This window comes from Patagioenas fasciata, chromosome 2 (assembly GCF_037038585.1).
Source record: "Patagioenas fasciata isolate bPatFas1 chromosome 2, bPatFas1.hap1, whole genome shotgun sequence".
Lineage (NCBI taxonomy): Eukaryota > Metazoa > Chordata > Aves > Columbiformes > Columbidae > Patagioenas > Patagioenas fasciata.
The window spans coordinates 62,691,298-62,715,397 of NC_092521.1; the positions used below are offsets into that span (position 1 = coordinate 62,691,298).

At 43.2% G+C, this 24,100-nt stretch overlaps 3 protein-coding genes and 1 long non-coding RNA gene across 7 annotated transcripts in view; 2 read left to right on the forward strand and 2 right to left on the reverse strand.

Annotated features, from left to right (window-relative positions):
- Positions 1 to 243: 243 nt before the first annotated feature.
- On the reverse strand, positions 244 to 7,194 carry LOC136097472 (uncharacterized). Of its 3 annotated transcripts, none has more exons than XR_011737475.1 (4): positions 6,807 to 7,194; positions 3,358 to 3,557; positions 1,881 to 1,985; positions 244 to 450 (listed from the first exon to the last, which is right to left on the reverse strand). It is a non-coding gene; the product is annotated as an uncharacterized lncRNA (long non-coding RNA). The 3 variants fall into 3 exon arrangements; XR_011737476.1 differs by having other exon boundaries at positions 3,358 to 3,463; positions 6,807 to 7,190; XR_010650816.2 differs by lacking the exon at positions 6,807 to 7,194 and having other exon boundaries at positions 3,358 to 6,799.
- Positions 7,195 to 12,482: 5,288 nt separating this feature from the next.
- PTGR3 (prostaglandin reductase 3) lies at positions 12,483 to 21,464 on the reverse strand. Its single transcript, XM_065832244.2, has 2 exons — positions 20,391 to 21,464; positions 12,483 to 14,254 (listed from the first exon to the last, which is right to left on the reverse strand). The coding sequence occupies exons 1-2, from the start codon at positions 20,702 to 20,704 to the stop codon at positions 13,330 to 13,332; spliced, it is 1,239 nt and encodes a 412-aa protein (XP_065688316.1). The 5' UTR covers positions 20,705 to 21,464; the 3' UTR covers positions 12,483 to 13,329.
- Positions 19,183 to 20,327, forward strand: FAM90A20 (family with sequence similarity 90 member A20). Its single transcript, XM_071804305.1, has 2 exons — positions 19,183 to 19,781; positions 20,104 to 20,327. Exons 1-2 carry the CDS (start codon positions 19,488 to 19,490, stop codon positions 20,233 to 20,235), a joined length of 426 nt encoding a protein of 141 aa, XP_071660406.1. The 5' UTR covers positions 19,183 to 19,487; the 3' UTR covers positions 20,236 to 20,327.
- A 1,147-nt stretch (positions 21,465 to 22,611) lies between the features above and the next one.
- TSHZ1 (teashirt zinc finger homeobox 1) overlaps positions 22,612 to 24,100 on the forward strand; it is a 55,057-nt gene continuing 53,568 nt past the window's right edge. The window contains exon 1 of one of the 2 annotated variants that reach the window (XM_071804302.1): positions 22,612 to 24,100. This exon is cut by the window's right edge and continues 243 nt beyond it. The gene's annotated coding sequence lies outside the window, so the exon portion shown is untranslated. The other variant, XM_065832376.2, reaches the window with a different exon arrangement.

Genomic DNA, 24,100 nt, shown 5'->3' on the forward strand with positions numbered 1-24,100 from the left:
GGAATCATATGCGAAGGAGGACCCTCCTTCTTGTCATTTTATTTATCATTAGCAGCCATTATACTTTCCTCCCAGCGGCAATTACACTGATATCACCACATCTAAATCAGAAATGACACCGTAGTGGTTATATTATGTTGACTGGCCATCACCTAATTTTTAAGTGACATTCTTGCCCCATCATTGTGATTATATCCCTTTCTAATAAGTAATATAAGAAAAGATCTACATAGTGGGAAAATATACATATTAATGTACTCCATGACAAACATGTTAACTTTACATATTAATCTTGGTAAATAGAAGTCATGTTTACATTTTCCTTCTTCAGTACACTGTTCTCTTGACAGCTTGCTTTCCCTCTGGTTTTATTCTTTCTAATCCTGGTGTACATTCCACTGCCTCCGGTCACCCTGTTAGTCGCAGAAGAAGAAGACAGGTCACATCCATCTGGTTAAAAATACAAAAAAAAAAAAAAGGAAAAACAATGTTACTAGATAATGTAATACTGCTGCTGTCCTCATTGCATTCAGGTCTGCGTGAAGGGACTTGGTTATGTGCAATAAACATATGTGTGTGATAATGAGATTGTTGGTGGAAAGTCATCTTGAAAAGACAAGGAGCAATTAAGCTTGCTTACTTATACAAGTTAGAATGACAAGATGCCATTGCTGGCCCCACTCATCCATATAATATGGTTCTCCTTCCCTCCTTAGCTGTGCTGGGAGAAGCATTTCTTGTCAAACCTCTGCCATGGCTCCACCATAAAGCAATCTGCCTCCTTCCCTTTATACGCAGTTCATCCTCACACCCACATCACTGTCCTGATTTCAGCTGAGTGCCTGCTAGCAAGCACCTGATTTTGAATACTTTAAGAATTCAATGCAAAGCTTTCATTTGACTGAGCACTTATTTGTATTGGTGTAGTCTCTTGTCCAATTTTAATTGACTACTTAAAGATGTCAGTGGGTAGATGTGCAGGTTGCTCACAAACATCTACTAATGCGATGTGTGGAGTCAACAAATAATGCATCTTCCTTTTGCTGTCTTGAAGATTTAGATAGGATATCTTGGATTCTATTGACGAGGAGAGAAGTGTGGAACAATAGGAACATATGATAGTTAGTGTTAGATAACAATAGTTCTCCTTATGCATCTTGAATTGAATGATGAAGCCATCAATTAGAGAAATAGCCCTCTGAGTATATATCATTGACAAGATGAATACTAGTACATTGTGTTCCTGGATGGAGATCTCAGTGATCTGTAATTCAGAAAGGCAGTGAAGAGCATATACAGTCAAACTAATCCTATGATACTGAAAATCAAAAATCTTTTGTCCTCCCCACGTTTCTGTTTTTTTAGCTACTAGACTCTTTCAGATAATGAAAGTATTAGTACTTTATACTAATGAGTTAAACAATGTTTTCTCATTTAGTATCAAGACGTCATTCTTCTCCACATTCAGCATATTTAGTAGACACTTTCGGGCCTTAAAATGGGATGAGAAGCAGTTCTTTCTAGTTGTCTACTTTCTCAATTATAATAATTCTTGCATAGAGACACAGGGATCCATTCACAGCCTATGAACTCTGTTAGACTCCCTCTCCACATCAAGGAATATCTTCTCCTTACATGGCATAGTCTCTGTTTTCAACCTAAATTCTCCATGTTCTTGTGTGGTTTTTTTTGGTTTTTTTTTTTTTTTTTTTTTTTTGTTTTGTTTTGTTTTGTTTTTAGCTTTAATAGTCAGTAGTATTATGTTTATAGCAAAGAAACAACAGAAAGAAAAGCTAAAGAGATGAGAGTTGCACTATAATACAGTAGGAATTCTCAGCACTTGCAGTTTCCAGTTAACTGGTTTCAGTTCTTTTACTTACATTTGAAAGTGAGTGAATATTCCATGATCAGGGCCAAAATTTATTCTTGGATCTGTACCTAGGTAACAAAACGTACTGCAGCAGAGTTACACAGTGAGAATGGCTCTGTAGGAGAATAAAGAAAGAATATTAGGAAAGACTGTAATTAATGTAGTGCTAGACTAACTATACGATACAATTTAAGGAATGAGAATAGGCATTCATGACCATTACCTGTATTATTATTTTTTTTTGTATTATTATCTTTTATTATGTTATTTTCATATGGACTCTTTTGTGTAAAATCAGCTTTATGATCTTTTCACAGGAATCTAAACATCTAGGTGCTCTTCATGTTTGCTTGTATGCAGGCCATTACATTAAAAAATGGATCCTACCAAAGATGCCAGTGATTGTTGCAGTGAAGGCAAATTTCTAGAGCCTGAGGGGAAAAAACGCCACTGCCTTTCCCAGAAATATTTGAAAGGGGTAATGAAGTTTGGTGGATCTCAGTGGTATTGACAATGTATGGCCTGATGAGATGAAGAAAAAAAACAGGTCTTTCAGGACAGCAGCAGATAAAAGAAATTTCTGTAGCCTTTGCTTTTGAAATCTAATCAAATGAAACCACCTACAGGCCAATAAGCTTCTTGAGTGCACTTTGCCTTGGAAATAGTGTTTTATTATCACCCAAAATATAAATAATGCAATATAAGAAAATGTTTGAGGTTTCCTTAATGAGCTATTGTTAAGGCATCCTTCGCTCTTATCTCCTTTCACAGCCTGATGCAATGAGCAGCATCCAGTGGTCGAGAGTGTATGTTGAGTGCTGCTGGGAAAGTACAAATGAGAAAACAGACTTAATTACACTGCTTACTGCATCTAGAGGTCCGTGTGGTTTGACCGGCTATGTTAGGACACCCTGTAATTTGGAGGAATTCTCTGCGCACTGGCACCGTAAATGTACTGCTATCCAAAGGGTGGTTAATAATCTAAAGTTGGCTGTTAACATTGCTGGAGCTGGTGTCTATAATTTCAGTGAGTGACCTGAGTGACTCTGCAATGAAAGACTGAAATGTCACTCTCCTCCTTTACTTTGTTTGCCTTGAGCAAAGACTGCTCCAGATTGTGTACATCCACCCGAGGTCCGAATGATGAAAGGGCAGCACGTAAGCGTAGATTCATGGCTCTGCTAAATCTCCCTGCCCTGGCAGAATAGCAGGGAGCATGGGGAGAAGGGCATGGGAGAAAAACAAGAAAGTCACCTCCAGAGCAGCTTCCACTGTGGCTCTTTTCCCTTCTCTGAGTGTGTAAAGGTGAGACTGGCTATAGGGACCTGGCTCTCCTATGGTCTCTAGCTTCCAACCACCAGTAAATCACACCTGATGCCTGTGGCTAAAGGCAAAGCAAATGGTTTCCATTATCCAGGTATTTATTTTGTATCTGCTGCTGTGACATCTGTGTAATAACAGTTATGTACGACAAAACATAGGCTGACCTGACTTCGAGTATTTCATCGCTTCTTCTCATTATGCTGAGTGAGTGAGCAAGCAGAGGACTCGTATTCTTCTCCAGAGGTGTTACACATGATCCAGCTGAGACATCTGTGGGGTGGCAAGTGCAAGGAGCTTTACCTTTGCTGTCAGGAATCTTAAGCCCTTGTTTCTGTTGTGTCTCGTTGGTACAACTTGGATGCAGCTAAGGAGTAAAATACTATCAGTAAATTTCAGAAAGTTCAGTATTTGCATTTCATTTGGAAACCTGTGACATTTTGGCATATTTTCACTGGAAGGCCCGGGCAATGCTGATTGAAGATCAGTGTCAATATTAAAATATACAAGATATGGAGAGCTGGTGTGCATCAGAGTAAAGACAGCCTGCCAGGCAGAGAACTGGTACAGCCCTAGGACAGGGGATAAGACTGAGTGTTCAGGGTTGTGGTTTTGGTTTGGTTTGTTTTTTTTATACAGAGTTGAGCAAAAAGACTAATTTGCTCACAGCACTCTGAGACTATATCTTCTTGGAGTGAGACAGGTTCTTAGTGTAAAAATGCTTGTGCAGTTTCCTTAAAATCATTCAGGCCTTCGTGCACGTTGCCTGATGTAGAAGTGTCAGAACTGGGGTCTGTTCAACCTTTCCACTTGCTGTGTGATAGAGAGGAAAGCGCTGGAAAAGTGCTATTCTCTGTAGTCCCTCCAGCACAGCATGGCTAACTTTCAAGGACCAAGAAAGTTTTCCATGGTTTGGGTAAGCGTGAATGTCAGTTGTACTCTGGCAAAAAATTTGCTGGGACGTCCCAATTAAATCTAAGCCTGAATAACTGTTCATTCCCCTCCATTCATCATGAAGGCATTGTTAGCATTTTGTTTACTGGAAGTTTTAAGAGGTACTATTGCCATTTATATATAGCAGACGTGGTAAAGTCCTGAATATATTTCCGGAAGCGAAGAAATAATTGTCTTCACTTTGAGTTTGTAATTAGTTAAAAATGTGACATAAGGCCAAGAAGGTGGAAGAAGAGATTGTAGAAAGCAGAGACACTGGCATTAGTTCTCGTTGCAATGTATTTGTGAAGTACTGCTGCTAGATTTAGGACTGCCTCTGATTTACACAGGAAGAAAATGCCTGTTGCTGCTTGTTAAACTCATCCAAGGTGAAGCACAAACCCAGTCACCTAAAGACATTGCCACCCCTGATGTCCCTTTTTGCCCCTGCTTGTTACAACCTTTTTCTCTACAACATGTTTTATTGACAGCCCTCCATTCACCTTACAGGACTCTGGTTCATAGCAGGAGAACCACTCCTGGACTGTTTTGTACCACTACAACTTCAGCTTTGTGGGAAAGAAAGAATATTTGGCTCCTTACTGTTTGCACCATGACATGTATTTTGTGACTGTTGAACATGTCAGCTTTTTGCAAAGAGGAAAGGAAGAAATGCAATAAAAGTAGGTTCATTACATTAAACTGTAGCACTAACAGATAGAATGAAAGACACTGCAAATGAAATCATACAAGTGGAAAGAGTCCTTGGTGGATTGTTTTTTTTTCCCCATCTCACCAGAATAAAAGATCTTGTATATTGTAAACAAAAGTGATGTCTCTTTCTGTGGCAAAACAGAAACTGTGTATATTCACCATAAATCTACTCAAATTTTGTTGCAGAGCCTATAGGCAAAACTTTTATGTGCTTTGTTAGGTTTAGACACGTTACAAGACAAGTATAACTGAACTCCCCCCTGCAAAGGGAGAGAAAAGCCTGAAACGCTTCCACACTTCCAGCAGCCTCCCCCTTCATTATTTCACTTTTTTTTTTTTTTCTGGGAGTAGGGCGGGATGTGGAGAGAAAGAAGGAGAAGGGAAGAACAGTTATCAAGTAACTTGGGATTTTTGAGGTGAGGGAGACCTGTTTTTTACACTAGGAGGGATGACAATCTGTCCCTCACCCCTGAATTCATTCTGAGAATGACACCTGAGAACTGGAGGGCTGCCTTTGTAGCAGTTTCTCTTGAGCAGGGCTCGCTTTGCCACCACTCGTCATCCGAGAGCTCAGAGCTTGCAAAGCTGCTGCTGTTGCCACCAGAGCTCTTACAACAGCGGTGGCTGCGAAAACACTGAATTTCCCAAGACTTTGTGAGTTATCTGGAGGCCCTGGGAAATTTCACTACAATTTCAGGTTAGGCAGGTCTGTGTTAGAACTGTTTTCCTGCAGCATGAACACATACACACAAACACAAGGAAATAAGAGCCAGGTTCTTCTCAAAGATGGTTTTTACACTGATTTCAAGTGCGTTATTCTTGTTCCTCATTTACATTCCCAGGAGAGGAAACTGACTCAGTATCTCCCTTATTTGTAGGCACTTGTGATAGCAGATTGAGGTTTCCCAGCTCAGTAAGAAGTCAAATGATCCAATAACTGACTCTGCATCTCGATTACTGAGAATACAGGAAAAATAACATACTTCATCCACTTCCTTCTGGCTATTCTTGCCACACCTATGCAGGGAGGAAAGGTACATTATGCTGCTTGTATGCAGGGGTTACTTCAAAAATAACACAACCTGAGGAGAACCCTTCATTAGGGCTTCAATGAGAGATTACACATAGGTGTCAAGGGGCAAATAAGCCAGACATTTGCAGTATTACCCTTATTTAACGTTATGAAATGGCTTTCAAAACTCTGGATGCAAATAAAACTTTCTGATAGGCTGCCAGAAACAGTCATGCCAATAATGTCATGCCAACGTGAATGAAGTCAGAGTGGTTTTTTTCGTAGTGATCAGACATCCCACACAATGCATTTCTGTGGAGTTGTCTTTCTTGGGTGGTTGAAATCACTTGGCTCACAGCCTCGTGCCTCCCAGCTCACCTGAGGCATGCTGTAATCAGCCAGAACTGCGTTGCATGTCATGTCTTACTGCTTCCAGAAAACATACAAATTTGCTTTCCTCCTATTCCCTTTGTGAATTAGCCCCTTAGGGGTTCAGTTTTAAGACAGCGCACAAGAAGCCTGTGCACAGATCCTCGTAACGCATAATGAGATTTGTGTGTCTGCCTTGTTCCTCTGCAAATGAACTCTAGAACAGCAGAAGTGACTCGGTCTGGCACTCGCTTGGTCCTTTTGACCTCCCTCTTGTGATGAAAGATAAAGACTTCTTCCTCCCTCTCTAACAGAAAGCCCAGAGGGTATGTTTGTATGATGTGCTGTCTGGTCCTGCAGTAAACCGAGATGTTTCTTGAGGTTTTCAGAGTCCTTAGTTTCAGTTCTGAAGAAAGATGAGGTTGTTCGACACTTCACAGGATAAACTTGGCTGAAGCGTACAGGTGCAATGCGACTACATGTCCTGTGACAGAAGGCTTGAATGTAACATTTTTGCTTCAAAATGACATGAGAAAGCCCTGTAAGTCCAGGAGAGCTAAGTGCATCTGACAAGTAGAAAATTCTCACCTGCAGAATAGGTGCCAAGAACTCACGCTCTTTCCAACCCTTATTTGTTAATATGGCAGGCTGTAGGATTTAGTGAAGCTTCCCAGTGAAAACTCCCCTAAGCAGAACCACAGAAACTTCTTGTGCACAGCCCATTTGTAAAGTTGGTTGTTTTTTTTTTTTTTTTTTCCAAGACCTACAAAAAAGCAAAACAGAGAAAGAACATGCTATAAACCACCACCAAACCAACTGGGCTGCTCTGGATTGTGGGAAGGTTTCTTGCAGGCTGCCAGGATCCATGCTGAGCACCTGGGGAGCTGAAAACTGCTATTGCCTGTGATAAGGGCTTTCCTGGAACCAGGCGCTGCTGGAGGGCACAGTACAGACTTACAACTTGTGCTGAACCACCATGGCCAAAATGCCCCTTATAACCACCACCAAATCGCAGTGATGTCAAAAATCCTCCTGCCCAACAACCTAAGTAAAGCATGTGAGTATAAGTGGGGAGGAACACACGTTGGAAAGTATAACTGGGACCAAGGTATTGTGTGCCTGTGCTGTGTGCACGGAATTTTGTTGTAGCTCACCGAGAATCAGCAGGCCACACCTGACAGCTTTTTACTTTTTGCCTTGGGCCTGGTCCACACGTACTTTTGCACCAGTAAAGCACAGCTAGCGCAGAAAGTGTTTACCCCCTCTTATGTTACTATTTCATCTGGTCTAATAATGCCCAGCTTTTATTTATGTGTCTATCTATGCTTGTGAGAGGTGGGAAGAACACACCAGCTGGGGAGGGGAAACTAAAAATTAAAACAAAACCAAAACCAAAACCAGAAAATATTCCTGCATACCTACCCAAGGAGTTAATGCAGTGGGGTATATTTGAAGGGGTTAAAACACTACACAGGTACAGATCCTGTGGCAATTACAAATGTTATTGAAATAAAAACCAGAAACAGGAAGCCAAAAAACAGGTCCCTAAGGCAGGCATCTGTCTTAAATGATATCATTTGTCAAGTTTCCAGCATCTTGTGGTTGTGAACACAAAAAGAAGTTCTGTGTTATACTAAGGACATTACATACTCATTAGTTGGAATGTTCCTGAAGTACATAATACCGGATTTTCATTTAATAAGAAGCAGCTACTTGCCACTGCGTTGTACATAAAATAAATTCTGGGCATGCTAATTGCCATTCAAGAATGTTCTACTTAATTTTTGACAGGTTTTTCTTCCCCTCCCCCTTTAGACGACACTGTAAAAAATGTAAGCAAAATGTGCTGCTATAGACTAAAAATCTTTTTAGTGTATTTTATTTTCTCTGAAACCTGGATGCTTGCAATGATCAATATTGAAGGCTCTAATGAAGATACTAATGATAAAACAAGTTATCTATAGGAATATTGTAGCACAGGGAGTAGCAAGAAAGCAAAACACACGCATATATATACACATACGTATCTCAGCACAGTAACTTGTCATCACCCCCCTCTTAAAGAATAAACCTAACTGTAATTAATTGGTATAGTTCCTCTATCTGAACACTATTAGTGCATTAGAGTTAACTAATACATAAGCTTCCCCCTCGCTGCCCTGCCAATGACCTTAAGCTTCACATGGTAGGAAGGCCACTTGCTGTAGAATAGAAAAGTAATTTATCCACCATGATTGTTCAGCCCTGGCCCCTCTGTAAAACAGCAACTGACAATTGTGCTGTATTATGGATGGTACATTAGTGGTGTGTACAATAGTGTGCAGAGCATCCAGCTCACTTCCCTGAACACTGCAGGCAGGGTTTGAAAAGTGAACCTAGAAAAAAGCGAGTACTTGCTGAGCAGTGCCCCTCCATTTTCAAATCTTGGGTTTTTTCCCTCCAAATATCTCCCCCCCACACCTTTTTTTTTCACCCCAAAGAGAGAACAAATTGTTTTCTCATCTTAAGTAAGAGTAGTATGTAATTTTCCATTCATAAAAATGTCATATTAGGAAAAAAAAAAAAAAAGGTTACTTTGCTTTTATTTTATCTTTGCTTCTTCTTTCCACATTTCAAGATTTAGCATATTCCCTCAAAACATAATAAATTTCGATTCTGTAGCTTAAGGGATCCATCAGTTAAAATGTTAGTCTTTCATCTTTATTACCCTCCCATTAAAATGAAAGAAACCGGGACACACTTCAGTTTAGAAGAAGCAATTTAGTTGGTAATGTCCTTACTACTCAAGTCTTTACAAAGAGAGAAAGTGCATTATTGCTTATATTTCACACATCTATCTGCATAAGAAGCAACTAAAGCTTTCAGACACATACGATGTTAAATTTAATAATATTCTTTGATTAGATTATTTTATTACAACATTTTTCCATTACCAGTCATTTCCCGTACACATTTACATTCGTAAAACCTGCAGGTTTTTCTTTGTTTGTGTGCATGTATACGTATTCATAAAGCAAGGCAAAGATTTTCTGGTTTGCTACAGCTGTTAGAGTCGAAAAGAACAGATTAATAACTAGCCACCACGTAGGACTGGGTTTTCTTGTACACTGCACCAGTAACCCTTTGCTATAATGAGGACACAAAGAGGCTCACATCAGGCTGCTCCTCTTCTTCATAACTCAAAAGCGTCACAGTGGCAATAGCCTCTAGTGCTATTTGTCTTTAGTGCAGTTGTGACACTTCGGCATGATCCATAATTTGGCAGCTATTTACCGTGACATTTCCCTTCAGTGCAGCCATAACATTCAGTGAAGCCATTATTTGGTTCCATTTACCATATAAATTGTATTGTTGTGCATGCATGCTAGCAGCTACATTAGGTACCTGAAAATGAGTAAATCTTGTAAAATAGATACTAACAGCTATTCAGCAGAGAAATTTCTTTACTCCTCAGACAGAAGTAGGAATATATATATAATATCTGCAAACACTACGGCAAACTTTGCCTTGAGAGACGGTAATTATTTGTATTTACATGACACAGCAGTTATTAATATTCACTTATTAAATATACACATTACACACACACACACACATGTACAAATATATAGCAAACTATTGCTTGGTAGAAATCTAACTTAATTCAGAAAGGTATTAGGAGATTCCAGCATAGCAATTAAGTAGGAAGCGTATCTGTAAAATGTGCTGAGGGTTGCAGGCCAGGAGAGAGTGAGTACGTGTGTGTCCGTGTGTGCGTGCGTACGCACACATGTGACAGACTCAGGAAAAAAGCCAGCTCTTCATCTAGTTCTTTGTTGTTTTTCCATGGAAGCCTGTGTGTGTAGGAAAGGGAAATTCTGTTATTAGCCTCAGCAAACAATGCTAGATTCCTCTGTAGCAAATTCATTTAGAAAGGTAAAATTAGGATGTAGTGCTAGCAACCACATCTCAATGAGCTGCTATTATTAATAGTATTATTATTTAAATCCTTGCTCTCTACATATAGTATACTTAGTACTTCCCAGGCAAATGTATTATTATTTTTAATCATTTAAGTCCCTACTGTGCACACAGCTTTTAATACACCTTTTTTGCAAGCATATTAAGTGTATTGTTATTAATCCCTTGCTGTGACTCTACAGTATTTCTTTTCCTTGTATGTTCAATGTCCTATCATCATTTAAACCTCTCAGTGTGTGCATGCCATATACATTTTCCTATCCATCTAATATTTAAACATTATTTAAATCCATCATAGCTTACTTATTCAAAGTCAGCCCTGCTCCCGTAACTGTAAGTTTGAAGAATATAGCTTTAAATAAAGAGAAGTTGGCTTCCCTCCAGCACCCCACAAACCAGAAATTATGACGAATCTCAGTAGAAAAGCCTTATCTGCGTGTTTCAGAAATACTTTTCACCTCTCCCCAGTGATAATGCTCTCTCAGCAATCTAGATGACAGAAGTTGAATCTTTAAAATCAAAAATTCACTCTGGATTCATTCATGGAACAACAATCATATGTTGTTAGTTACTCCTTTAGTTAACACAGACATTTGATGAAAAGGACGAGCCCAGTGGCCCTTGCCCAACCCAAACACCAAAAGGACTATGAAATCGGTACACTGGCCATACAAGTTCTGCATATAACAAATTTAAACTTTTTATTAATGCTGTAATCAGCATGAAAGTGCTAAATAATAAGCCTGAAGCCAAAATTAAAATGAACAAAATGTCATATTTAAATACATATATATATATAAGTGAACCTTACAAAGGTTCCTCTCTTCTCTTATTTTGCTTAATGAAGAAGCCTGGGGCAGTTGCATTACTCGATGTTATATATCAAGTAACATATTAAAAATAAAGTAGAATGCTGTATGTCCAAACAAAATCCTGTTACAAGATGACCTTTTATGACAAAAACATCTGGAATTCACTGCTTCAGAAACACATAAATCTATTGGACTGACAGTGATCAACACCTCTGAAAATTGTGCCACTTGGATGGGTGCTGGCATTTGACTGCAGGAACTTCATTTGAAAAATTGTTACCCATGAAACTCGCCTGTGTGCATCACAGATGTAACCAATTGCATTCTTTTTTTTGTTTTGTTTTGCCCTACTACATCCCCAAACAGACATTTTTTTTAAGATGCATTTACTGACCAAAGGCACCCTCTTTTCTTTGAACAAGAAAAGAAACCATGTGCCCAGAAATACAACAGTGATAACTTTGTACACTCTGAACTTGTATAGTACTTGAGAGTTTGTATCTTTCTAGCATCCAGCTGGAGGGCCAATATACCTTCATAACTATGCAAAACACTCACACCCCTACAATATTTGTAACATTAGAAGGGAAAGAGAAAGTATGTTTCTAACAGCAGATCCTGGTGAAAATAAAAATCAGAGTGGCTCAGTGCTCGAGTAAAAACCATTCTGCTGTTCCCAAAAATCATCCAAAGTTGGACTAAACCCAGTGGTCAGACATGGCTCCAAAGAAGGGACAGTTCTTTGTTGCACACTACTCTAGGATGGTAAGGACATATGCACTAAAAAATTACGATAAGAACGCACTAAATCAAAGTTAAAAATACTTTTGTCTACTGCCTGTACTACTGAGTAGCATATAAGCTTTTCCTACATGTTACTTTTAAAAATGTCATGTGCAGTCAATCCTGAGTAATGCCCCAAAATTACGCTTACTATGGATTTCTTCCTTCAACCCCTAGACGTTATCAGTTGATCGTTATTATTAGGCGTATGATCTTAGGAAATTTCCATCTTTCGAACTGCATGCAAATGTATATCATTTCAAAAGATGTGGCAAAATCGGCCTTTAAGAACTTAAACATTTGCTATGGATAAAAGACGTAGAGCAAGCATAATTTCAAGTATTTTATTGTTCTGGAAAATATTACACTTCTAGCTGGAATCCCCACTGTATGTACTGTTAGTAATTTCTATTAAGTGAGGAAGAATTTTCAAAACTTTACAAAACCTTTTAACTGTACCTACTAGATAATCTATGGCTGAGCATCAGTACGTGTATGAGGTACCGTGACTGTACATTTATAATGGTCTTGCTGTTTGTAAAAGGGCTTCTGCAGAAGCAATATTCAGTAAAAGTAGAAGTAGCAGCCTGATTATGGGAAGTCACATCAAGAATCATTGGTCAAAGAACTCTGCTATACAGAGACCATCGACAAAGGACCTAGTAAGCAAGAACCGTATAAGTAAGAATAAATGCCACAAACATTTAAATAGTTTTTTGTAACTTTATTAGATCGTCAAAAAATATACAGGACCTGAACACACGAGAACATGGCTCAAAATCCCACTGCAATAATCTCAAAATACTTGACTACAGGCGAGACTGGACAGTGAACAGTAACAGTAGCAAATGAAAAAGGCAAGAAAATGACATAATGTTGTAACCTGTAGTTAAAGATTTAAAAGAAAATTGCACAGTTCTTTATAGTTACAAAAGACACAATTAAAAAAAAAAAAAAAAGTCAAGTTGCTTTTCTTAATATTACTGACATGTCAGAATCAGAGGATAAATTTTCCTTCTGTAGCCAGCCAAGGAATATTACCATGATCCATGATGCAACTGAATGATGGTTATCGTGTTTGTGACAAAAAATCAAGAGCATAATTTCTTCCAGAAACTTCAAAAGATGAATAGAGCAACCACAAGATGCAACTCTTCACTTAGTCTCGTTCTAATAATTTTATTTTTAAATCAGGGAATCAAAACTGCTGAAAGAATTTTTTTCTGAGCTGAACTATATATAAAGTCTTATCAAACCAGTCTGACAGACTGAATCTGCCTCTGCATCAAGACTTTTTCTGTCAAGAACAATGTTCTTGTCTCATGCTAGCCTAAGTGACAGAATCAAACGCAGGCCCATTAAGTCCGTGCTACAGCCAAGCACTTTCAAGAAAAGGAATTAAAAAAAACAAAACCCACAAAACTTTTTATTAACACCTTAATGCTGTTTTTTAATATAATATCAATTACTAAGCTTAAAAAAAGAAATTGTTCCTAGTAATACCGAGGCATAAAGTGCCCATTTTCTCTCTTCTGATTTATATCATTGTTCTGTTTTTACAGCTTACTGTTGACAGAGTGAGGTAATTCAACTACAATTTTTCCAGTGTTTTTTCCCATGTACATGTAATCTACAGCACGGAATACAGACTCCAAGCCAGTGAACTTGCCCTCTGGAGACATGTCTCCAACGTCCACCTCACAAACCAGGTCTCCACTTTCATACATCTTGAGCAAGTGCTCCAGAGCTGTTTTGTACTCTGAAAAGTAATGGTTCAAGAAGAAACCTCGGATGCTGGCAGACTTCTTCAAGAGTTTTGCTGGCAATAACTCTGCTTTAATGGGCTGAAGGCCAGTAGGGTTTTGGTAGCCAGTGATAAACCCAATAATTATCAGCCGTCCTTTGGTAGCCAAGGAGTTAAGAGCCAAGTCAAACATCTTTCCCCCAACAGATTCATATACTACATCCACACCTTCAGGGTAGTCCTTCCTAAGAACAGATTCAACATTTTCAGTTTTATAGTTGATCGTACGGTCACAGCCAATGGATTTCAGAAAACCACCCTTTTCATCACTGGAGCAGGTTCCAATTACATGGCATTTTGCCTTCTTTGCAAGCTGCACAGCGAACTGGCCCGTTCCTCCAGCCGCTGCTGTCACCAGAACCTTCTTGCCTTCAGACAGCTCTCCCAGCTCCTTCAGACTGATGTATGCGGTAGCGCCACTTACCATTAAAGTAAGAAACTCAGGTTTCACAGAGGGGAGAGGAACTGCTTGCTTGGCAGGCACAACTGTGTATTCAGCAAAGGAACCTGCTTTCACGTAGGCCACAGCTTGACCCACCGTATAATCAGCACTAGCACTGAGTCCTAATGCTACCACATCACCGATGCCTTCAAAACCTATATCAAATGGGGGTTTAACTGATGGGTCATATCGACCAGCTGAGTAGTTTATGTCAGATGCGTTAATGCCGACAAATCTAGAAAAAAACAAAAAAATATTAACGAGATTTCTTCCTTACCAAGTATTTGTCATACGAGGAAACTTCAATTTAAATTTGGGGGAGAAGTATGAGACTTTTTCTGATTATTGGTATATTTGAATAATGTGTACACTCCAAAGATTACTTCCATCAGACTCTTGTAGTTTACATTCTGCCACTCTACAACTAAAGATAATTTGCTAAAAGAAAACAAAACAAAACAAAAAACAACTTCTATTTTCCTCAGGTCCATTTGACCAAACTAAACAAATGAAAAATAATTCTGTAAAAGACTGAAGGATGAAAATTAATTGACCACTTCTTAGAAGATGTGAAAACACTGAAGAATAAAATGTGCAAAGCGGTAAATATGTTGATTCTGGCAACAAATTTACATTTTTGAATATAATAATACTGTTAATGACTAATGATCATATTAACTATCGATGTCATTTGCAAGGTCATGTTACTGTAGGCAAGTACTTCTTAATTGATGGAGTCACTACAGCAAATGTGCCTTTTGATATAGCTAATGTCAATGTTAAAATATTTTTCTTTATATAAATTACTTGCAACACATCAAAACAACCTTGCACGGAATTACTAAAATTATAAGACTGAGTATCAAGTCGTACTGACCTCCAACAGGTGAAAATGGATGCGAATTTTTTTTTTTTTTAAAGATAGAGACATAGATTTAAGCAGTAGGAGATAATGCCTAAAATAAAGTTATGATCTAGCTTAACCACAAACAATATTTTAGGAACTTTTCTTTTGGCTGTTAAAACCATAATAATGTCTCCATACAGGAAAGGGAGAGAGACTGGGAAAGACTCTTGTTAACTGGAAAATATAAAAAAGAAACACACGTAATAGAAAGCACTGGGACTGTTACTACATGTGAAAGTGACAACCTGAAAGGTGTACTTGATATTATGCAAAAGCTGCAGAAGTGTGCAAACAGTGCACTTTTAATTGTTGCAGTTAGCGATAGCCTCAAATTGCACACAGAACAAGAACTAAAAGTGCTTTGCTCATTTTGACTGCCTTCATTCTTCAGAGTGTGGGAAGCCTCAAACTTTCACCAACGCAACGTGTTATATATAAAAAGATACATACACATAAACATATCCACGCATAAAATAGGTGAAAGTGACTGTTGCTCTTTTTAATTCTATCTTTAATTCACTGCTCAGCCGCAACAAAAAATGCCTCTACCTTGTTCATAAATGTAAAAAAAAAAAAAAAAAAAATCCCTATTATCCTACTTTAAAGTAACACCCAAACAGTACTGCTAAAAGACATACAAAAATTGGTAACGGGGCAGCAGCAGCTTCCAAGGCAAACCGTATCCCCTGGGCGCCAGAGAGAAGGGCTCGGACCACCGAGGCGAGACGTGCCGGCGCTGCCCCAGCCTCCTACCGCTTTTACACCCCAACTTATGCAGAAGGGAGCTGAGGGTGAGAGGCCCGCGAGGAGCTGTGCTCGCCCCTCTACCCGTCTCATCCCTTCGCACAACTGGGGGCTCTCGGTAGCTGTCAAGCCAGCCCCCCGGCGCTCACTCTGCTCCCGCACCAGCCCCCGGCCTCGACCCGGAAGGCAAGAGCTCGCTGCCCGCTGGGCTGAGCCTCCCTCCTCACGCTCCCGGCTCATATCTGCTTTTGCACGGTGCGGAGCAGTCGTGCCCTCGGCTGGGGCAGTGCACCTAGAGAAGGGGAGGCAGAGCAGTGGTAATAGTAACGAGCCCTCGTCGCCCTCCCTCTAGGAGTTTCCCCTTCTTCTCAGGGCTGCACTGCAGCTGGGAGAGCACAAAGGCAGGTAAATAGCCCTCTGAGGACAAAAACTTTGCGTGAGAGGAAGGGGCAAGCTGCGCAAACCGCCTGCCGAGCAGGACTCCAGCACCGTCTCTTTTGCTCCGGAGCCGCAGAGGATGCAAATTCTTCCCGGCCCGGCCTGCAGCGCAACTTGTCCGTGCGGTTACAGGGGCCGCGGCGCGCAAGTCGGCGCTGCCCGGCCACCTCCCCGCCGCGCCGGGCAAGGTGCGGGGCTTTCCGCGGGGCTGGGGCGGCCGAGCGCCAGTGGGGGATGCGGGGCTGCCGGGACACCGCGCCGCCGATCTTGCCCGCGAACGGGCGCTGCGTGGGCGCTGCGTGGGCTCTGGCGGAACTCTGCCGAGGGACGGGGGCCGGCGGGCCCGGCAGTCCTGCCCGCCGCTGCCCGCTCCGCGCTGGCGGGGGCCTGGGGCGGACAAAGCCATGCGCGCTGCCCCGCGGCGCGGGGGGCTCGTCCCCGCCCCCCGACACACACGCACAGACACGGACACGCGTGCACACGCACCCGCTCCGTCCCCATCTCTGCAGGGCTGCTGAGCCACGGGAAATGAATCTCTCTGGGCTCCTGGGCTCATCATTATTAATCAATACAGCCTGCCGTCCAGCCCTCTTCCCCCCCCATTTTTTTAAAACTCCCTTTTTATTGTGTGCAAACTCAAAACTCCTGTTCGCCTTTTTTTTTTTTTTTTTTTTAAATGATTGTTTAGTCTCTTAGATTCCTCGCACATTAAAACCATTGTCCGCAGCCTCTGGATTAAAACATATTGTCTTATTTGCCTTGTCATTCCAGCTGACAGAAGGGATGTAGTAGGATATGCCTTCAGTTTTTAAGATTATTTTGCTTTTAAAAGAAGTAAGCACAATTTACAACTTGAAGATCAGTTTGCTAACTTCTGAGAAAGAGAAAAGGAGAGCACAGAAGTAACAACTACTTGGCATGCTGGCGGGTTTTAAGACACCTTTCAAATCTTTTATATTGTCCTGTTTTACTTTCTTACTTAAAATGTATTACTTCATTTAGCAGTTGCTAATTGAGGCTTGCTCCTTCAACATTTTAAGATGTAAACCTGAAGGGGAAAAAAGCTAGAGATTGGCTTTTCCCAAAATAATTACGCACATTGAATCACCCGTTTTATTTATGCTCAGCAGTGTTGAACCCCCTCATATTGTTTGTTACAGAAAACAGGACACTGCCGAGGGGAGGGAATGCTGCTTTTCGTACCACAACAAAGCGTGAGACACTGAAAACCAGCACCACAGCTTTAAACACAGACAAAACAAAGTCATCCAAACCAGTACTGGGCAAGAAAAACATTATTTAGACCAAACACTCAGCAGGAATAGTCCTCCACTTTTCCTACTGTGATCCATTAGTCCCTTGGTTCAAAAACTTTCTCAACCCCTTTTACTCCCTTTTCTATAAACTTTTTTCCCCATCTTCCAGCCCAACAGTAAATCATTACAGGTATTTTGGAAACGAAATGTGTCACTTCCCTAAGAAAATCTCGAAAATCCCCTAACAACTTTAAGAAGGACAAAATCATAATAGCCTTTGGGTCCTTCTCCTGCAATAAAATATAAGGACCTTCCCCCGCCATCCCAGAAAACAGGACAAACGGACCTATGAAGCTTAAATGGCTTTGCTCAGGATTTTTTTATTCACCTTTTCCCCTCCTCTCCTCCACAGAATCAGAACTCAAAAATTGCTTTACATTGAATTCTAGTTTTGAAGCATTTCTGAATAAAGGATGTATTTTTTTTTTTTTTTTAAAGTAGAAATAAGGGTTGCTGGCTTAGTTCTTCAAAGGAGAAAAAGGTGGGGGAGTGAGGGGAAGTTCCCCCTCACTGAAGACCATCTTATTTTAAAATATCTATCCATACAGGAACTCAGCGCATTTTAACTTCCCATTCCCCTAAATCCAAAACCAGATTTTATTGTGGTGGATGAGGATTGTTTTGCATAAAAAGCTCAAAGCAATTAATACTATTCATGGGCGTGACTGGGACTAAAATGAACAAATCCACAAATGCACTCTTGGAACCCACGTCCTGTATTGTTTTGGTTTTAATTGTATGTTTCTACCTATTAAAAAACGTACAGTTGGACTTAAGGCTTGTATTTTTAAACGTTACATAGAGTCAAGGACTTTCGGAATGGGAAAACACTTCCCGAGGGTGACAAGAGAGGGGGAAACATTCAGAACTTGCTTCCTGCTACAGCTCCTATATAATGTTTTTCAGTAACGTGATCCCATGTCTTCTGTGATATTCCCCCGAAAACAATAATAGAGAGGAAATGCCACAGAACCCCAAATAATATAAAACGTATGAACTCTAAATCTAGACTTCATCACTTGCCTCTCCCTCCCCTCTGTCCCCACTCGTGCGTGTGTCTGTACAGGAACACGTGTGTAATAGGCTGATGTGTTATAACCCCGTAATTGCCTGCCTGCATCTGTAGACCGGCTCCTGCCTTTAGTCTGGTGCCAGCTCTGTGCCTCAGCCCTCTTTACCATGAGGTGTGCACATCCCTGTAGCACACAGGGAGCCCACCCAGCACAGGGAGGGAGGAGAGGGAGTAAGGAAGAGTCACACTGGAAGCCATATGAAAAAAATGAATACATTTTAAAAATTCACAGGAAAGGGAGGGAAGGATGAAAAAAACTCCAAGTGCATAAGGGGGGGGGGGGAGGGGATTTGAGAAACAGGGATGTTTCTCTGCCTTGCGTTACCCTAGTAGAGACTTGCTACTTGTATCTCAAGTCTTCTGACCTCTTCCAAGAAAAGGAATTTAACTCCAGCCTGATAGCTGTTTCATGCCATTACTGTATCATGGTCATTAGTGAATTCAGCAACAAAATGTTTTAGACTTTGAGGTTTAGAGAATTTTAGTCTCAGAAATCCTAGTAGGCGATGTCAGCATCAGATTAAAGTGACACAGAAGCTTCCTCATCAGCTCCTGAAGGCGTCCCTGTTCTTCCTCCTCCTTACCCCTTCTTTACTATGCATTTATGTGTTGAATATGGACACACGCTAGAGATTACACATCTACACACATGATCGTACACTGTCTTAATAGAACTTCCAGCATTGTTCTCAAGCCAACTTAGTGCTTCTTAACATCTCTAAGCTCTTACTGAGAGCATGGCAAACTATGCGTTACGATTTCCTTGCCTGACAAGAACTCGAGATTGCTGGTCTCTTCTGTGTCAGCCACGCAGCCTGCTCCGAGGCTCCCAGAGTTTCAGCTTCCCCTCGTGGGCAGAGAAACCTCTGAACTTTAAGAGGCTTACTTTCAGCTTAAGGAACGACAGCGCCTAGGAAGGAGCCACCGAGAACAAACAGGTTTAGGGAGACGGCTGGGGATAGGCACGTTTTGTCCTGAGAGTCTTCATCTCATGGCGAGCTGGTCACCGCGCCGGACGCGCAGCCCTGGAACTGGCGCAGGATTTACGGCGTATTATGTTAAGCAAAATGTCACCTCCTCGCTCTCCGCCAGACCCGGCTCCACTCTAAAAGCCGCCGACAACCGCAGGCTGGCGTCCCGCCGAGCGAGGCCGAGGCCAGCCGGGCCGAGCCGGGCTGCCGCCCTGCCCCCTCCCCACCGCCCGCTTTTGGCGCGCAGAGGCGGGGGTGGTGCCGCGGCGGCCGGGGCTGGCAGAGGCGGCGGACCCCGACACTCTGCCTGCCCGGTGAGTCACGGCTGGCCGAGGGTCAGTGGCGGGCGGGCCACGCCGGGGCGGGGGTTAGGAAGAAGGCGTGCGAGTCAGCAGCCGCCGGGTCGTACATGGGGGAGAGCGGCTGGGGGAGGCCCGCACACACATCACGGCTCCCGGGGACACACGGCTATAGGTGCAGCGTCCCCGAGGGAGTTATGTGGGTGCCCGGGAACTGCGGGCGTGTAACGAGCCCGGGCAGGGACCTAGGAGGGACTTCGCAAGCGCTTCCCGACGTCTCACTACCTCCTAGGCGCACACTGAACGTAAAACTTCTCTCTCCCCCACCTTGGCACAGCGGCCCCGAGGTGTTCCTGTTCCTTCGGGCAGGAGCCGCGCGACGGAGGGAAGTGTCACCCTCCACGCACGTGGAAGGGACGACCGGACTGCAGCACCAGCCGTTCAAAACAACAACAAACAACAACAATAAAATGAAGTTAACAGTCGCCAGATGGCGGCTGGTACAACTTTGGAACCGGTCTCCGAAGTGAGGGGGGCTTAGCGTGAGGGAGCAGGCCACGAGGTGCAACAAGGCGGAGGGGGCTGCCTCGGGGCGCGGCGGGTGGGGGGAGAACGGGCGCTCACCTGTTTCTGACCAGGAGGTCTCCGTCTCCCGGGAGTGGCACGGGCGAGTCCTGCTGCAGGGTAACCGCTTCCCTGAAGTTTGGGCTGAGCTTAGTCACCACCAGCTTCTTCATGGAGCTGGGGATGGACGAGCCCTGAAAATCCAGAAAGTGGCGGGAGTAGGACATGTCCAGGATGGGCCGCGGCCAGCTGCCACCGAAGTAGGACCAGGCGGGACCCGGCGCGGCGCAGGGCGGTTGCTGCCACCGTCGCCACCACCAGCACTGCGGTGCCCGGGAGCCCAGCAAAGCTGCGCTTTTCGCGCTAAAACTCATGCCCTGCCTTGGCTCTCCTCTCCCTTCTCTGCTCGGGAAAGCTCCAGCTCGCGATTCTCCAAGCAGCTCGCAGGACCCACTGCCACCGAGCAGGCAGGAGAACCTCTCCGCACGCAGCTATTTGTGTATGTAAATAAAGCCCTGTGCGGCAAGCTGCAGCCTGCCTGCGTCCTCCCCACCCAGCCAAGCCCCCCTCCACCACGCGGAAACGCCGCCAAAGGAGCAGCGGCGAGATGGTCCCCAGCAGCCGGTCGTCTTCTGCCGCCGCTAGCGTTATGGAGGAGCAGCGCTGGCCCGCTCCGCTGGCCGGCCGACCCGCCAGCCCGCTGCCAGCGGCTGCGCCCGGCCCGCCTCGCCACACACTGTCTGCCCCCGCCTGAGGACGGCAACTGGGGTCGTGCTCTCTGTCAGTGAGGCAGGTGTACAGAAGGCTGGATTTTCTCCTACAGGCTGCTTTTAATTTGCACGCTGCCTCTCGCTAAGGGGGTTAAAAAATGGGAGAGGAGAGAGAAACGCCTCGGATTCCTAATACTCCCCCCACTCCCACCCCGTTCTTTAGTTTACAAAAAGAGGTTATCTTTCTACCAAAAAAAAAGAAAAAGAAAGTAGGAGGAAGGCACGATAAATTATCAAATCGATAAGGTTAGAGAAATGGAGAGAAGTTGCAGCTAATCTCCTAATGTTGTTATTAGCCGCCGCGGAGGAGCCGCTGCCTGCGGGCGGAGGCCCCGCCCCTTCCGTGCGAAACGTTCACTTCCTCTCAAGGTGGTACGAATCAACCCCGAGCCGTTTAGCGGCGGCGCTAGCGGGCGCGGCGCGGGGGCCGGGGCGCGCGCGGCGGCGGTTGCGGCCGTTGGGGCGGCTGAGGAGCGGGCTGCACGCGCGGCGTGGGGACCGGGGTGGGGGGTGGTTTAAAAGGGACAAAGCTCTTCCCGCCGCCGGGGGAGTCTTTTGCGGGTGACACCTCCTCCCGCCGCCGTCCTGCGAGGAGGAGGTCAACAAGCCGCTGTCAGTTTGTTTGGGTCGCAGGGCTTTCCTCCACTCCTTCTTACTGTCAGAAAAAAACTTTTTTGTTCCAATAATAATAATAATAATAATAATAATAATAATAATAATAATAATAGTAATAATAAATCTGTCGCTGTAGAATAGGTTTGGGAGCGGGAACCTGCGCAGGAACTCAACTGGGTCAAGGGACCAAAGTAAATGTTTTGATAGGTCCGCCAATCCCAACTTGGTACAAGTGCGTGGAGGGAGGGGATGTAATAGAGATGTTGCACGGATGTCGGAGGAGCTCACGTGTGATTCTTAGAATTAACTCCATCCTACCAGCGTAAAGAACTCGTAGCTTAATGGAGCGGGATTAATAATTAAAAGGAAAAAAAATCCCCTTCTTCCCGAAAGAGAGCAAAATTGCAGTTCTGAGTGTTTTCCTTTAGGAATCAGCTGGGTGGTTTTTATTTGCTTTCTTGACTTAAAAAAAAAAGAAAGGGAAGAACCCTTCTGTTCTTGCAGTTAACATTATATAAATCCCCAGACACATACTGTGCAAAATCTATTAGCAGCATGTTTCATATGCTGCAGTTCTTGCTCTGCAATCTGTTGGTATTTTAAAGTAAGGATGAACTGTAATCTCCCACAAATCATTTTTAATTCAATGCCGGTTAGACGTGTGCCACGGCGAGGTATCATCTCCTGCTTTTTTAGTTTTTTTTTTTTTAAGTTTGCTGGAACAAGACCTCTGCTGAAGTTAAATCAGCACATGCGTCTTGCACAGCACTTTAGCAAGTGGATTATAATAACAACCCCCTCAACGCGTGTCTCACATGAGGAATCTTTTATGCCGCGCTGTATTAAGACTTCTTTTTTTTTTTTTTTTTGTCATATTGTTTAGCTCTGGGAAAGGGGAAAAAATGAAAACAAAGCAATTAAAAAGATTGACAGGTATGGGTTTGTGTGAGACCTATTTGTAATTGTCAGGGTGACGTGGGCAAGAGGAGGAGGAGTAACAAACTGAAGCAGGAAAAGCAGCTCGATGTGTCTGTCTATCAGTTGAGACTGTCTGAGAGCCCTGGGATCCGAATGTGTGTTATATTTCAGTGAAAAGAGAAGAGAGGGAGAGTGGATCTCTTTCTCTCCCAGGAGTTTAGGGGGGGGGACAGTTCACGTTAATCTCTCCCACTCAGTGAATGTCTTTTCTTCCTCCCCCCCCCTCCCGCTTTGCACACACTCTCCGGGGTTTTTCTTGGTTTTGGCAAATTTTTTTGTGTGTGTTTTTTTTTTCTTTTTTCTTTTTTTTTTTTTTCCTTCTGTTGCAGATCAAGATCAGCCAAAAAAAAATCCATGATAAAAATTGTGTTTGCGTTATATTTAGTATCAGAAGAAGCTTCGCTTTGTGGAGGAAAAAAAGAGCGAGCAAGAGAGAAAAGTAGTCCTCTCCGGTGGTGACACTGTTTGATCTGTGACTGTTTGGAAGGTGGAGGAGTGACTGACATTTCCCATCCGGTGTCTATGTATGTATGGGGGCTTTACTCCTTTTTATTATTTGCTTTCTTGCTCTTAGACTAAGTGCTGGGAGGAGAAGGAGAGACTGGATCGACCTCGTTTTTTGCACAATGAACAAACTATTATCAACGCAATAAAAAAACCAAACAAACAAAAAACCCCCAACAACAACAGCAACAACACCACACAAATCTACGAGCCTGAAACAAGCCAGCGAGCGAGCGAGCGAGAAAGTTGCGCTTTGAGACTCTTTGATCTCGGAGAAAGCCTGAGAGGGGGGGAGTGACTGAATTTACCGTCTCATCGCCGCCGCTTGCTCGGCTCTCCACCGCCAAGAAAGAGGAGGAGAAGAAGACGAAGAAGTGATTAAGGAAAGGAGGGGGAGAAGGGGAGAGAGGAAAAGGAGGAGGAAAAAAAAAAAAGGAACGAAAGAAAGATAATGGATTTGGGCTACAGATTGAACTGATCAAATCTTATTTATTTTGCACATCTCCACTGGCATCTTCCCTGCTGCTGCCGAGAGAACTGAAGAGCTTTGTCTTATAAGGAACTTAAAAGAGAAAGAGAGAGAGAGTGTGTGAGAGAGAGAGGGAGGAAAATTAACCTTGTAAATGAAAACATTTCCTAAGCAAGTTTTTGGAGTGGCGGCGGAAATTGGCATCCCTGTCACCAGTCCGTGGTTTGCCTCATCCCACACCCCACCTTCCCCCCCGCCCCGCGCACCCCGCTCGCCGCGCCGGGAGCTGACCCGGGGGGGGGACCCGGACCGGGCGAGAGGAGAACCCGACCAAACTTTTTCTCCTTCCTCCCCCCCCCCTCCTCCTTCCTCCTCCTCTCCCTCTCTCCCGTTCCTCCCCACCCTCCCTCTCGCTCTTCCTAGGCGGAATTAGA